The sequence below is a fragment of the Labrus bergylta genome, chromosome 16 (assembly GCF_963930695.1).
Source record: "Labrus bergylta chromosome 16, fLabBer1.1, whole genome shotgun sequence".
NCBI lineage: Eukaryota > Metazoa > Chordata > Actinopteri > Labriformes > Labridae > Labrus > Labrus bergylta.
Window position 1 is genome coordinate 23,783,606 of NC_089210.1, and position 13,470 is coordinate 23,797,075.

General features: G+C 41.8%; 1 protein-coding gene across 1 annotated transcript; it reads left to right on the forward strand.

Annotated features, from left to right (window-relative positions):
* Nucleotides 1-12,771, forward strand: LOC109993789 (immunoglobulin lambda-1 light chain-like). The gene is made up of 4 exons (XM_020646876.3): nt 1-112; nt 205-527; nt 10,164-10,197; nt 11,034-12,771. Exons 1-4 carry the CDS (start codon nt 73-75, stop codon nt 11,360-11,362), a joined length of 726 nt encoding a protein of 241 aa, XP_020502532.1. The 5' UTR covers nt 1-72; the 3' UTR covers nt 11,363-12,771.
* The last annotated feature ends 699 nt before the right edge of the window (nt 12,772-13,470 follow it).

A 13,470-nucleotide genomic window follows, 5' to 3' on the forward strand; every position in this document is an offset into this window, starting at 1 on the left:
TTCTCCTCACACTCCAACCCTGCTCACCTCTCAGCTGGACAGTAAGGGACGTTTACAGCACACACTGACAACATGCTGGGGACCCTGTGCACTCTCATCACTGCTCTAACATGTAAGGAGGCTGACTTACTGCAGCTTTGAGCTCATGTTGGATTCATCAGTCTGTGTGTTTCTCTTGACTCCATGTCATCTTGTTGTTTCCAGGTGTGAGTGCTGTGACGCTGGTGACACAGAAGCCTCCTGTTGTGACTCTGAGGAGAGGAGAGACAGCCACCATGGACTGTAACCTGGGGACTGTGACTAACAGTTATGCTTATTGGTACAAACAGATTCCAGGAGGAGTTCCTCAGTTTATTCTCTGGAACTATCACAGCAGCTCTCCAAGCTATGGCTCTGGGTTCTCCTCTCCAAAGTTCACATCCACTCATCAGTCACAATCAGATTATCGTTTGATCATCAGCACTGTGGAGGAGAGAGACTCAGCAGTTTATTACTGTCAGATATGGGACGACTCTGTCAAAGAGTACGTATCACAGTGATTTACACCGTGACAAAAACCTCCTCACTGAACACTTCTGCTTTTTGACTCTCTGACACATTAACTAAAGCCCCCTGCAACTACCAACCAGTGTCCTCAGTGTATTCTTGATAGACCACTTTGATGTAAAAAAAAAAACACACTCCAACCCTGCTCACCTCTCAGCTGGACATTAAGGGACCTTCGTATGATTGTTTTCTTTAAATTCATAAAGTTATCAAAATAATTTGAACTGTAACAACTACAAATTTAATTTAGAAATAAAGTTCACCTTGCTATATTTGTGAGTCCAACGTTTAGGGAAGTTCAATCAGATGAAACAGGAGATAACTATAGGCTATTTGTGTTAATATCATACTGTTCATTATTTGATACCCATTGCAGAGACCATGAGCCAGTTTATAGCTCAGAGAAGAGATTTCACATTGTTTGATTAGACTGATGAAATCCTGATTCTGTTTGATTCATCCTTCAGCCTCAGGCCAAATGTTTGTCTGGAAACAGAAAAGTGTGTCAAAGTTGACTTTAGAAAGAGAAGAAGAAGAAGAAGAGACAAACTTCATGATGTTGGAAACATGTCACAGAATCACAGGAATGATGTGTTTACAATCTCAAGAGTCAATATAATAACAGAAGATGATTTCTTAGAGAGAGAACATTTCATGAGAAGTGTGACGAAAGTGAGATATCAATCAATCAATCAATTTTTATTTGTATATCGTCAACTCATAACAAGTGTTATCTCGAGACACTTTATAAAAAGCAGGTAAAAGACCTTACTTATTGCTATATTCCAAAGACCGTCAACCAACGATTTTGAGGAGCCTAAGAGAGCTCAAGAGCTCCCAGGAAAGTAGATGGTTAGTGACTGAGATTTACAGATAGATACATGCAGTAATATGATGTACTGTATATGCACACAGAGAGAGAGAGCGAGAGAGAGAGAGAGAGAGAGAGCGAGAGAGAGAGAGAGAGAGCGAGAGAGAGAGAGAGAGAGAGAGAGAGAGAGAGAGAGAGAGAGAGAGGAGCTCAAGGTGCCAGTTCCCCTGGTAGTCTAAGCCTATAGCAGCATAACTAGGAGCTGGTCTACACCAGCACTAGCCCTAACTATAAGATTTATCAAAAAGCAAAGTTTTAAGTCTATTCTTAAAAATACAGAATGTGTCTGCCTCCCGGACCCCGGCTGGAAGATGATTCCAGAGGAGAGGAGCCTGATAACTGAAGGCTTTACCTCCCATAGTACACTTAGAGACTGTAGGTACCACTAGCAGGCCCACATTCTGGGACCGTAATGTTCTTGAAGAACTAATAGTCATTCTGTCGCTGGACGGAGAGGACGCTGGCGTGTTTGTTCACCTCTTCTCCAGCTAAGCCTAAGTGTCGACTACTCTTGATTATTGCTGTATTACTTTGACCTATCCCTCCGTCTCTTGTGTCTTATGATTTAACCTCAGTTTAATCCTAAAGGTTAAATTTCACTTTATAGCTTCTTTTGAGCGTTCACATAGCCTACCTGTCGTCGGCACCTGTCAACGCCGGCTTCAGACCTTCGGCCCCCCACTACCGACTACCGGATCCTCTGGTAGTAGCAACAATAACTCCACTCCTGCATGCAGCGCCGCCATTAAAACCTTTGGACTACTACGACGACCCAGATACATCCACAGAAGCTCCCGGCTCAAGTTTGTTTACTCCTGGTCTAGCCAGCATGGCTACTCCATCCCATCACTCTGGTCAGCTGAGCGGACTGACACACCTCCACTACGTCATCATCACAACAACAAGCAGACACGCTCTCCCTGTCTATGAGCCCTGCCTCGAGCTCCCCTGGACATTAACACCATGCAAAACCAGATGGTGATTTTAACATACACTTAGACTCCACAAATTCAACAATAACCACTGAATTCATCGAAATACTGAACTGCTTCAATTTAACTCAACATGTCAACTTCCCCACCCACAACCACAGTCACATCCTGGATCTAGTCTGTTCCACTTGTCTCTCCATAAATAACCTCTCAGGCATGGATCTTACCATCTCCAACCACCTAGCTATTAACATTAACATTGACATTCCCACCCCCCTGCCAAAACAAAAATGCTCAATCCACTTCCGCAAACTCAACACTGTCTCTCCTTCCGCTCTATCATCTGCCCTTGTGATAGGTGTAATTTATTTGAGTCATAAGTTATAAATACATTCATGGAGAAATAAATATGATTTTAGTGACATAAAACAGCGAATTCTTGTAAAAAATGTCATAAAACAATTGTAGAAGTTCATTTAAGTTTAATAATTTGTAAAAGATATCAGTGTTAAAACAGATTCAGTCTGAAGGATTTATAACACTTTAAAGATTATTTTTTTGTTAAAAATCTTTGAAATAGACAGATATGTCTGCCAAGATTTATGAATCTGTCATCTACCTGTAATGTCTATCAAGAGATAATGCATGTGATTGATTAGTTATGCCTGCCGAGGCCGGAAGGGGGAGCTCTCAGCCACGATGCCTCATTCTGCATGACGCTGACAGAGGAAGCATCGTGTCTTGAGTCCATTTATTCATTTTACCCTTTTTCAGGTAAAAAGATAATATATATCTGTGTTTATCTACAAAGGATGTTTCTAGGGATGTTTTCGTGTTTATTGTTAGGAACTTACAGAAAGGTTGATGTTTAAAACGTTGTATTTACATTTGATGAAAGTTCAGTGAGACACTAAGCTAGGTTAGCTCCGTGTTCTATGTCGTGCACACGTCACCACACGAGGTCAGTGTTGGCATGAGCGTGTGTGTAGGTCTGGATGTATGTGCATATTAAGATTATTAAGAATCTGAAAGTGTTTATAAGAATAGTCATGGTTGAGAATATCCATGTTTAATCGTGTCAGTGAGCATATATATTTTTTTGTTAGGAAGAAATTGTTCAACAGAAGAATGAGAAATTAAAGAAAGAAATATGAAGCAAAGTGATAAACAGGATATTTTTGTTTGTATTTTCAACACAGTTGATAATTTTATTTTATTGTACTTACCTGTTATGTTTCATATTTGCCTGTGAAAAGAAATGTTAAAAGAAAGCACCATTGTGACTATGTGGATCATTTTGAAAAAGATCAATTTTGCATTCTGCATGACGCTGACAGAGGAAGCATCGTGTCTTGAGTCCATTTATTCATTTTACCCTTTTTCAGGGCAAAACACCCTCATGGACAAAATGTCTGCCTTCCCTCCCTGTGACCTCACCGCTCCCTTTGACCTCACCGACTACTACATCCACACTCTCTCCTCCTGCCTTGACCAGCTCGCACCAATTAAAACCAAAACAATCTCCTTCACCCATTCTGCTCCCTGGTTCACTTCTGACCTCTGTCACATGAAAACCCATGCCCGTCAACTGGAAAGACTATGCAACAAAACCGGACTCACTGCACACGCTCAAGCCTACAAAGATCACCTCCAACTATACAAAGATGCCCTCTCCTACGCCCAATCCACCTACTACTCCCATCTCATATAGTCTGGCTCCATGAGCCCCAAATCACTATTCTCCACCATCAACAAACTCCTCAACCCTTTGGACAACGGTTCCCAATCCTTCACAGCAGACAAATGCACCTCCTTCCTGTCATTCTTCCAAACAAAAATAGACACCATCTACAACAACCTGGCGCCTCTTTTACCTGTCCCGCCTTCTTTCCCTTCCCCCACCTTAACCTCTCAGCAACTGTCCCAGTTCTCCCCTGTCTCCCCTGCAGAGCTCTCTGACCTCATCACGGGAATGAAAACCTCCACCTGCCTTCTGGACCCCATCCCCACCAGTCTTGTCAAGGCCTGCCTTCCCACCCTATCCCCACTCATCATCTCAACAGTTAACTCCTCCCTCTCCACTGGGGCCGTTCCACTATCCCTCAAACTTGCTGCTGTCACCCCCATTTAAAAAAAACCTGGACTCAATCCCGACATCCCAAACAACTACAGACCCATCTCCAACCTCCCCTTTCCCTCAAAACTTCTGGAACATGCTGTTGCTTCACAACTCAAAATCCACCTCTCTGCCAATGACCTCTAAGAATCATTCCAATCTGGTTTCCGTTCCCACCACAGCACCGAAACAGCTCTCCTCAAGATCACCAACGACCTTCTCCTCTCCTCTGATGCTGGAAACCTCAACATCCTCATCCTACTGGACCTAAGCGCAGCTTTTGACACCATCAACCATTCCATCCTTCTCTCCCGCCACATTCAACATCACCGGCACTGCACTCTCCTGGCTCAAATCACACCTCTCTGACAGATACCAGTTCATCAGCATCAACCACTGCAAATCCCCCACTGCTCCTTTCTCCCAAGGTGTTCCCCAAAGTTCAGTACTAGGTCCTCTCCTCTTCATCATGTACATGCTCCCCCTTGGTCACATCATCCGTCGCCATGTTCTCCAGTTTCACTGTTTTGCCGACGACATCCAGCTCCACATCGCCACCAAAGCCATCACTCCTGCCACTCACTCAATCCTCACTGACTGCATCAAATCCTGGCTTCAAACTAACTTTCTCAAACTCAACTGCAACAAATCAGAAGTCATTATCATCGGCCCCAAATCCCTTATCAAATCCACCAACAACTTCTCCCTAACCATCGATGGCTCCACAGTGCTCCCTTCCCCCCACATCCGTAACCTTGGTGTCATCTTTGACCAAACCCTCTCCTACGACAAACACATTAAACAAATCACCAAAACAGCCTTTTTCCACCTCAGAAACATCGCCCGCCTCCACCCATCACTCTTATTCTCAGCTGCCGAGACCCTCACCCACGCATTCATCACCTCCAGATTAGACTATTGCAACAGTCTCCTCTATGGTTCACCATCCAAATCAATCAAGAAACTTCAATACATTCAAAACTCCGCTGCTCGTCTCCTCACACACTCCCGCACCCGAGATCACATCACCCCTGTCCTTCATGACCTCCACTGGCTCCCCATCCCCCAGCGTATCCACTTCAAACTCCTCATCCTCACCTACAAAGCCCTCCACAACCTGGCTCCCCCTACCTGTCTGAGCTCCTCCACCGACACACTCCCACCCGCACTCTCAGGTCTGTGGACGCAAACCTCCTGTCCCCCCCCCGCAGGACCAACCTTCGGTCCTGGGGGGACAGGGCCTTCTCCATTGCAGCTCCCACCCTCTGGAACTCTCTCCCTAAAAACATGAATCTCATCCTCTTCCCTTGACACTATTTCTATTTTGTATTGTTCTCTTAGTTTTTGCTTAGTTTTTTTGTTGTTGTTTCCTGTCAAAGCGTCTTTGAGTATTTAGAAAAGCACTATATAAATCTAATTTATTATTATTATTATTATTATTAGTAGTAGTCCACCAGTGCACTAGTAGCTCCTTAAGATAAGATGGTACCTGGCCATTTAGAGCTTTGTAAGTGAGAAGAAGGATCTTCAGTTCTATTCTAGATTTTATAGGGAGCCAGTGCAGAGAAGCCAACACAGGAGTAATGTGGTCGCCTTTCCTAGTTCTAGTCAGTACACGAGCTGCAGCGTTCTGGACTAGTTGAAGAGTCTTTAGAGGCCCACCATAGCACCCCGACAAAAGACAATTACAATAATCCAACCTGGAGGTAACAGATGCATGAACTAGTTTTTCTGCATCATTTTGCGACAGGGTATTCCTGATCTTGGATATATTACCAAGGTGAAAATAGGCTGTTCTCGAAATTTGCCTGATGTGAGAGGTAAAGGACATATCTTGATCTAATAGAACTCCTAGATTCCTAACAGTGGTGCTAGATGCCAGACTGATGTCATTAAGGACAGTCACATGACTAGAAAAAGTCTCTCCGAGGTTTTTAGGGCCTAGCACAATAACTTAAGTCTTGTCTGAGTTAAGTAGCAAAAAATGTCTGGTCATCCAGGTCCTAACGTCCTTAAGGCACGTTTCTAGCTTGCATAACTGACTGGTGCCATCAGGCTTCATTGATACATAAAGCTGAGTATCATCTGCATACCAATGAAACTGTATGGAGTGTTTCCTCATAATATTTCACATATATAATGTAAAGAGAATTGGTCCAAGCACTGAACCTTCTGGCACTCTATGGCTAACTTTGGTGTGCATAGAGGACTTGTCATTAACATGTACAAACTGAGATTGGTCTGATAAGTAGGATTCAAACCAACTTAAAGCAGTCCCTGTAATTCCAACTAAATGTTCTAGTCTGTGTAGTAGGATTTGATGGTCAATAGTGTCAAAAGCAGCACTAAGATCTTACAAGACGAGCAGAGAGAAGTCCCCTGTCTGAAGCTAGAAGTAGATCATTTGTAACTTTAACTTGTGCAGTGTCAGTGCTATGGTGGACCCTAAATCCTGATTGAAACTCCTCAAATGAACTGTTGTCATGGAGAAAGTCACACAGCTGATTAGCTACCAAACAACATGACAAATAGGAACAAACAGACATTATACACCATAACTTTTCCCACGTCATCCTCAGCAAACACTGTCTTTATGTGGTCAATCTGCACAACTTATTGACAATCCCTATGGGGAAATATAGCCTACAGTACACTAGAGGGCAGCACTTGATTAATAATAGGAAGACAGAGTGAGCAGTGGATTATTCTTATAGACACACACACACACACACAAACACACACACACCTACACAAACACACACACGCACACACACACACACACACACAAACACACACACACACACACACACACACACACACACACACACACACACACACAATTTGCAAGTCTTGACTTCAGCAGAAGTGAGTCATCATTCTGTAACATCTCCCTCTCTCATCTACAGGATGCACCTGCAAGCCTCGTGTCCTCATTTGACCTCATGTAAATTAGGGGTTGAGGACCTTTCTGTTACTTTATGCTTGACTGGAAACATGCTGATGTTTTAATAATAATAATTCAAAAGTTTGGGTTTTTAATATTGTACATATTTACAGGCCACACATGTTAACATGTCACAAGTGATTCAGAGATATATTGGCAAACTACCTTTAACTAAAGAACATATACATTTATAAGAGACAATACAGATTCACTCTCATTGTAAACTTGGCAGTAATACACTGTATATATTTGAGTTTTGTATTGAGGCAGAAAAAAAAAAGCCAAAACAGTTAGATTGAATCAAAGCTCCTCCTCCTGTCACTCACTCTCAGTCTCTGTGCTGTATTAAATGGCTCCTCCAGCTCCTCCTCTCCTCATCCCCCAAAGCCTCTAATCTGTCAGCAGTGATCTCACTTTCCAAGTTCCAAGGCCATTCTCAGCACACACTGACAACATGCTGGGGACCCTGTGCACTCTCATCACTGCTCTAACATGTAAGGAGGCTGACTTACTGCAGCTTTGAGCTCATGTTGGATTCATCAGTCTGTGTGTTTCTCTTGACTCCATGTCATCTTGTTGTTTCCAGGTGTGAGTGCTGTGACGCTGGTGACACAGAAGCCTCCTGTTGTGACTCTGAGGAGAGGAGAGACAGCCACCATGGACTGTAACCTGGGAACTGTGACTGGCCAAAGAGCTTGTTGGTACAAACAGATTCCAGGAGGAGTTCCTCAGTTTATTCTGAGCAACTATCACGGCTGGAGCTCTCCAGAGTATGGCTCTGGTTTCTCCTCTCCAAAGTTCACATCCACTCATCAGTCACAAACAGATTATCGTTTGATCATCAGCACTGTGGAGGAGAGAGACTCAGCAGTTTATTACTGTAGCACATGGGACGGCTCTGTCAATGAGTACGTATCACAGTGATTTACACCGTGACAAAAACCTCCTCACTGAACACTTCTGCTTTTTGTCACTGCACTTAACGTTGACCACAATGAAGCCACAAAAGAAATTCAACACTATTAATATTACAGTGCATACATTTCAATACACTATTATTCATCTTGTGTGATTTTTTCAATGTTGGTTAAATATTCTCTGGTTAAAGAATTATCATGTTGTGTCTCCTGTTCTTTGAGTCAGCTCTTGTCTCACACGTTCATCAACAGGTCCAGAACTGATGCACAAACACAACATGTCTACATTCCCTGAGCAGATAGATTCAAAGGAACACTTGCTGTGTTTTTCTTAATTTCTCAAATGTGCTTCTCTTATCTGACAGACAAACTGTCTGTAACCTTGTCTGCCCCCCCCCCCACACACCAGCTGACCTCACAGAGAAGATCTACATGAAACAGAAACACAAAGAAAAGAGTTTCAGTTGCATAATATGCCTTGATTAAAATGTAATACCATTTAGTGATCTTAGATTGAGCCTGAGCAGACTGATGAAAAGAACCAAACACCTTCTGAACATGTTGTTTTAAAGAGGTGTCATCTCTTCTTTTTACCCGTCCTGTCTGCTGTCTTATAAGATCAGGGGGAGTTTCAGTCCATCAACCTGACTGGAGTTTGTCCAGTATATCTATTTGAATAAAATATACTCTCCATCACATCCAGCTTACTGCTCAGTATAGACTGCAGCTTGTTGCATGTTGCACAGAGCCTAGACATCTACCAGTTCTCCTGACACAGGGTCTGTGTGAGTCAGGCTGGGACCACAGGATCACATACGAGGTTTCATTTGAAGTATTATAGTAGAGGAGCTCTGGAGCAGCAGACAGTTTGCTTCCACCTTCACATGTGCTGCAGTCTTCAGTCACTGTCTGTCCAAAGAGAGGAATTGTGATACTGACATGTTCTCTCTGTATGTTCTGTCTAATTCACAGGCATACAATCACTGGGTTAGTGACAGTGTTTCACATTGATTAGGAAACAATTGATTTAATACACACAAACACACACACATTCTCACCTTGTCATTGTGTGTGTTTGTGTGTTCTTTACTATGGTGTTGTATTTTCTGTAGCAGCAGCCTCTTCATTATGTCTTGTGTTCATGCAGAGAAGATTTTACACTTCACAGAATATGAGACACCAACACATGTAGAAAGTAAGTCGATAAACCACCTTTACAAGAATCTCTTTATACATTTCTCTTGTTTGATTTGTTGTGTTTAAGAAAAGTAACCCTTTTTTGTACTCAACATACCATTTTATGAAAATGCACTTTACCTTTATCCATGAAGACAGATGGAAACTACTGGCAATGTAGAGTCACCAATTGACCTAACGAGCATGTCTGGACTGTGGGAGGAATCCAGAGTACCTGGAGAGAGCCCACGCATGCACGGGAGCAAACTCCAAACAGAGAGGCCCTGTCCAACATACAATTCAGACTTGAAAAGCTTCTGTTTCTAGGTTATGAATTTCATAGCAACAAAATTGATTCATTATCAACGACCACCTCTTCATAGAACTCTATTTACATTTACATCGTGTTATAAAGGTTTCTTTTTGGTACAATCATGAAGAAACTTGAACAAAACAAGAAAGGATACTAAACAAAGTGTTCTTCAGGGTGAAAAGAGTTTGATAAAAGTCCATCAGTGTTGTTGTAATGTGAGCAGACTGATGAAAGAATGACATGTTGACAGTGAAAGTTGCTCTCAACAGGATGTTTCAGTTCCACTCCCCTCATTAGTGAGAGTCAGGAGGTTTTTGTACAGCCATGTATACAAACTGAATCACTGTGGTATTCGGACAAGGCACCAAGCTGTTTGTGACGAGTAAGTACTTTGAAACTCATCATGAAATGAGAGAGATTTGATCATTCTTATTCAAACTGATCAATAATCATCATTTGTTATTTAACTCATTGTTCAGATATATTTTTGTGTGAACAACACACATTTATATTTAGTTCTCTTTCTGACACCAGACTATGTCTTGGAATGAAACGGAAAGCTTTCAAAAAGGTTTCAACATTTGTATGAAATAGTTTCTGTCAATTCTGAAGTATGTTGATGTTTGAGGAATGTTGAACAGTTCAGATCAAATTACAAAATGTGACAATTCATGTCCAAATATAAACGGCATGTTTGATCCTTTCTAAACCTTTGTTGAATCATCTCTAAAATGTTTCTTACAATGTGATATGAAGAATTCAAACTTCTAAACTTCTCGTGTTTCAAATGTTTAAAGTTTTTGATGAGTTAGTTTTTTAAATTAAAAACATGCTCTGGATTATTTCCTCATTTCTAAGTGTTAGATAGTTGGTTAGAAAAAAGAATTGAATTGTTATTTCAGGACAGTTGTTTCATATTTCACAAAGTATTTTTCATGGCACACAAAGTGTCTTTATGATATTGTTACTGTCATAAAAAATGATCCTGATTGATGAATGACTCATCATTTTGATCATCATTTCATGATGTTTTTACATGTGATGACAACATTCTTTACTGCAGCCTGTTTGTCAAACTGTGAACAAAACTAATGAGTTGATGGTCTCTGTCATACTTTGTATTGAATGACTTCACTTGTACTCATGTGTTCAATGTCCTGTGTGTGTGTGTGTGTGTGTGTGTGTGTGTGTGTGTGTGTGTGTGTGTGTGTGTTTCAGGCTCCAGCCTCTCTCCTCCTGTCCTCACAGTCTTCCCTCCGTCCAGTGCTGAGCTCCAGTCCAACAAAGCCTCTCTGGTCTGTCTGTCCACTCAGTCTGTGCCTTTTGCAGATGTGAGCTGGTCTGCTGCTGGGAGTCCAGTGAGCAGTGGGATCTCTACCAGCACGGCCGTTCAGCAACCAGACCAGACTTTCCAAATCAGCAGCTATCTGTCCATCCAGACGTCAGACTGGAACATGGACAAGGTCTACACATGTCGAGTGTCTTTGGGCTCCCAGACTTCAGAGAAAACCATCAACAAGTCCCACTGTTCCACTGAAGACCAGTAGAGGAGCAGAGGGACCATTTCTAATCTGCTTCTTGACTCTTTGTCCATCACCTCTCTGGGCGTGGGCTCTCTCCAGGTACTCTGGATTCCTCCCACAGTCCAGACATGCTCATTAGGTCAATTGGTGACTCTACATTGCCAGTAGTTTCCATCTGTCTTCATGGATAAAGGTAAAGTGCATTTTCATAAAATGGTATGTTGAGTACAAAAAAGGGTTACTTTTCTTAAACACAACAAATCAAACAAGAGAAATGTTTAAAGAGATTCTTGTAAAGGTGGTTTATCGACTTACTTTCTACATGTGTTGGTGTCTCATATTCTGTGAAGTGTAAAATCTTCTCTGCATGAACACAAGACATAATGAAGAGGCTGCTGCTACAGAAAATACAACACCATAGTAAAGAACACACAAACACACACAATGACAAGGTGAGAATGTCTGTGTGTTTGTGTGTATTAAATCAATTGTTTCCTAATCAATGTGAAACACTGTCACTAACCCAGTGATTGTATGCCTGTGAATTAGACAGAACATACAGAGAGAACATGTCAGTATCACAATTCCTCTCTTTGGACAGACAGTGACTGAAGACTGCAGCACATGTGAAGGTGGTCAAAAAAAAGCAAACTGTCTGCTGCTCCAGAGCTCCTCTACTATAATACTTCAAATGAAACCTCGTATGTGATCCTGTGGTCCCAGCCTGACTCACGCAGACCCTGTGTCAGGAGAACTGGTAGATGTCTAGGCTCTGTGCAACATGCAACAAGCTGCAGTCTATACTGAGCAGTAAGCTGGATGTGATGGAGAGTATATTTTATTCAAATAGATATACTGGACAAACTCCAGTCAGGTTGATGGACTGAAACTCCCCCTGATCTTATAAGACAGCAGACAGGACGGGTAAAAAGAAGAGATGACACCTCTTTAAAACAACATGTTCAGAAGGTGTTTGGTTCTTTTCATCAGTCTGCTCAGGCTCAATGTTAGTACGAATTTTCATGAAATTCATTAATCTTGTAACTTCGTGAAATGTATTATTCAAGTCTGCCTACCACCTGTTAACACTCCTACCTTTAGGTGTCTGAAGCTGTAAACTTATATGAGCGAAGCACCTAAGTAGTAGCAGATCTATGTTTGGATAGGAGCCAAGCATATGTTGTCAGCAACTGTTTGCTAGATAGAGAGTCTACAGTTGTTACGTATACAAATCAGTGTCATGTCATCTTTATTGTTTTATGGTGATGTACCCAAATGGAAAGGAATTTGTGGGTTGCACCTTTTTGACAGAATATAAGCAGCACTGTGAACACTGTTACTTTGTCAGCACTTTGTCAGTCAAGTGATTTGGAAGCGTGCTTGTTTGATGAAGTTGTCTGACCTCGGCCGATTAAACGGTGTTATAATCTCCAGTCTGTTTCACGATTTCTTCATTGGATTTATACAAACAGAAACAACCCCCACCTAACACTCAATCTAAGCTCACTAAATGGTATTACATTTTAATCAAGGTATATTATGCAACTGAAACTCTTTTCTTTGTGTTTCTGTTTCATGTAGATCTTCTTTGTGAGGTCAGCTGGTGGGGGGGTGGGGGGGTCAGACAAGGTTACAGACAGTTTGTCTGTCAGATAAGAGAAGCACATTTGAGAAGTTAAGAAAAACACAGCAAGTGTTCCTTTGAATCTATCTGCTCAGGGAATGTAGACATGTTGTTTTTGTGCATCAGTTCTGGACCTGTTGATGAACGTGTGAGACAAGAGCTGACTCGAAGAACAGGAGACACAACATGATAATTCTTTTACCAGAGAATATTTAACCAACATTGAAAAAATCACACAAGATGAATAATAGTGTATTGAAATGTATGCATTGTAATATTAATAGTGTTGAATTTCTTTTGTGGCTTCTTTGTGGTCAAAGTTAAGTGCAGTGACAAAAAGCAGAAGTGTTCAGTGAGGAGGTTTTTGTCACGGTGTAAATCACTGTGATACGTGCTCACTGACAGAGCTGTCCCATGTGCTACAGTAATAAACTGCTGAGTCTCTCTCCTCCACAGTGCTGATGATCAAACGATAATCTGATTGTGACTGATGAGTGGATGTGAACTT

What these genes read in the sequence shown, in the direction of transcription:
- LOC109993789 (XM_020646876.3), top strand. Translation starts at nt 73, where the DNA reads ATGCTGGGGACCCTGTGCACTCTCATCACTGCTCTAACAT. An exon ending in TCTCATCACTGCTCTAACAT is followed by an intron (nt 113 to 204) that starts GTAAGGAGGCTG and finishes TGTTGTTTCCAG; the next exon opens with GTGTGAGTGCTGTGACGCTG. An exon ending in CACCAAGCTGTTTGTGACGA is followed by an intron (nt 10,198 to 11,033) that starts GTAAGTACTTTG and finishes TGTGTGTTTCAG; the next exon opens with GCTCCAGCCTCTCTCCTCCT.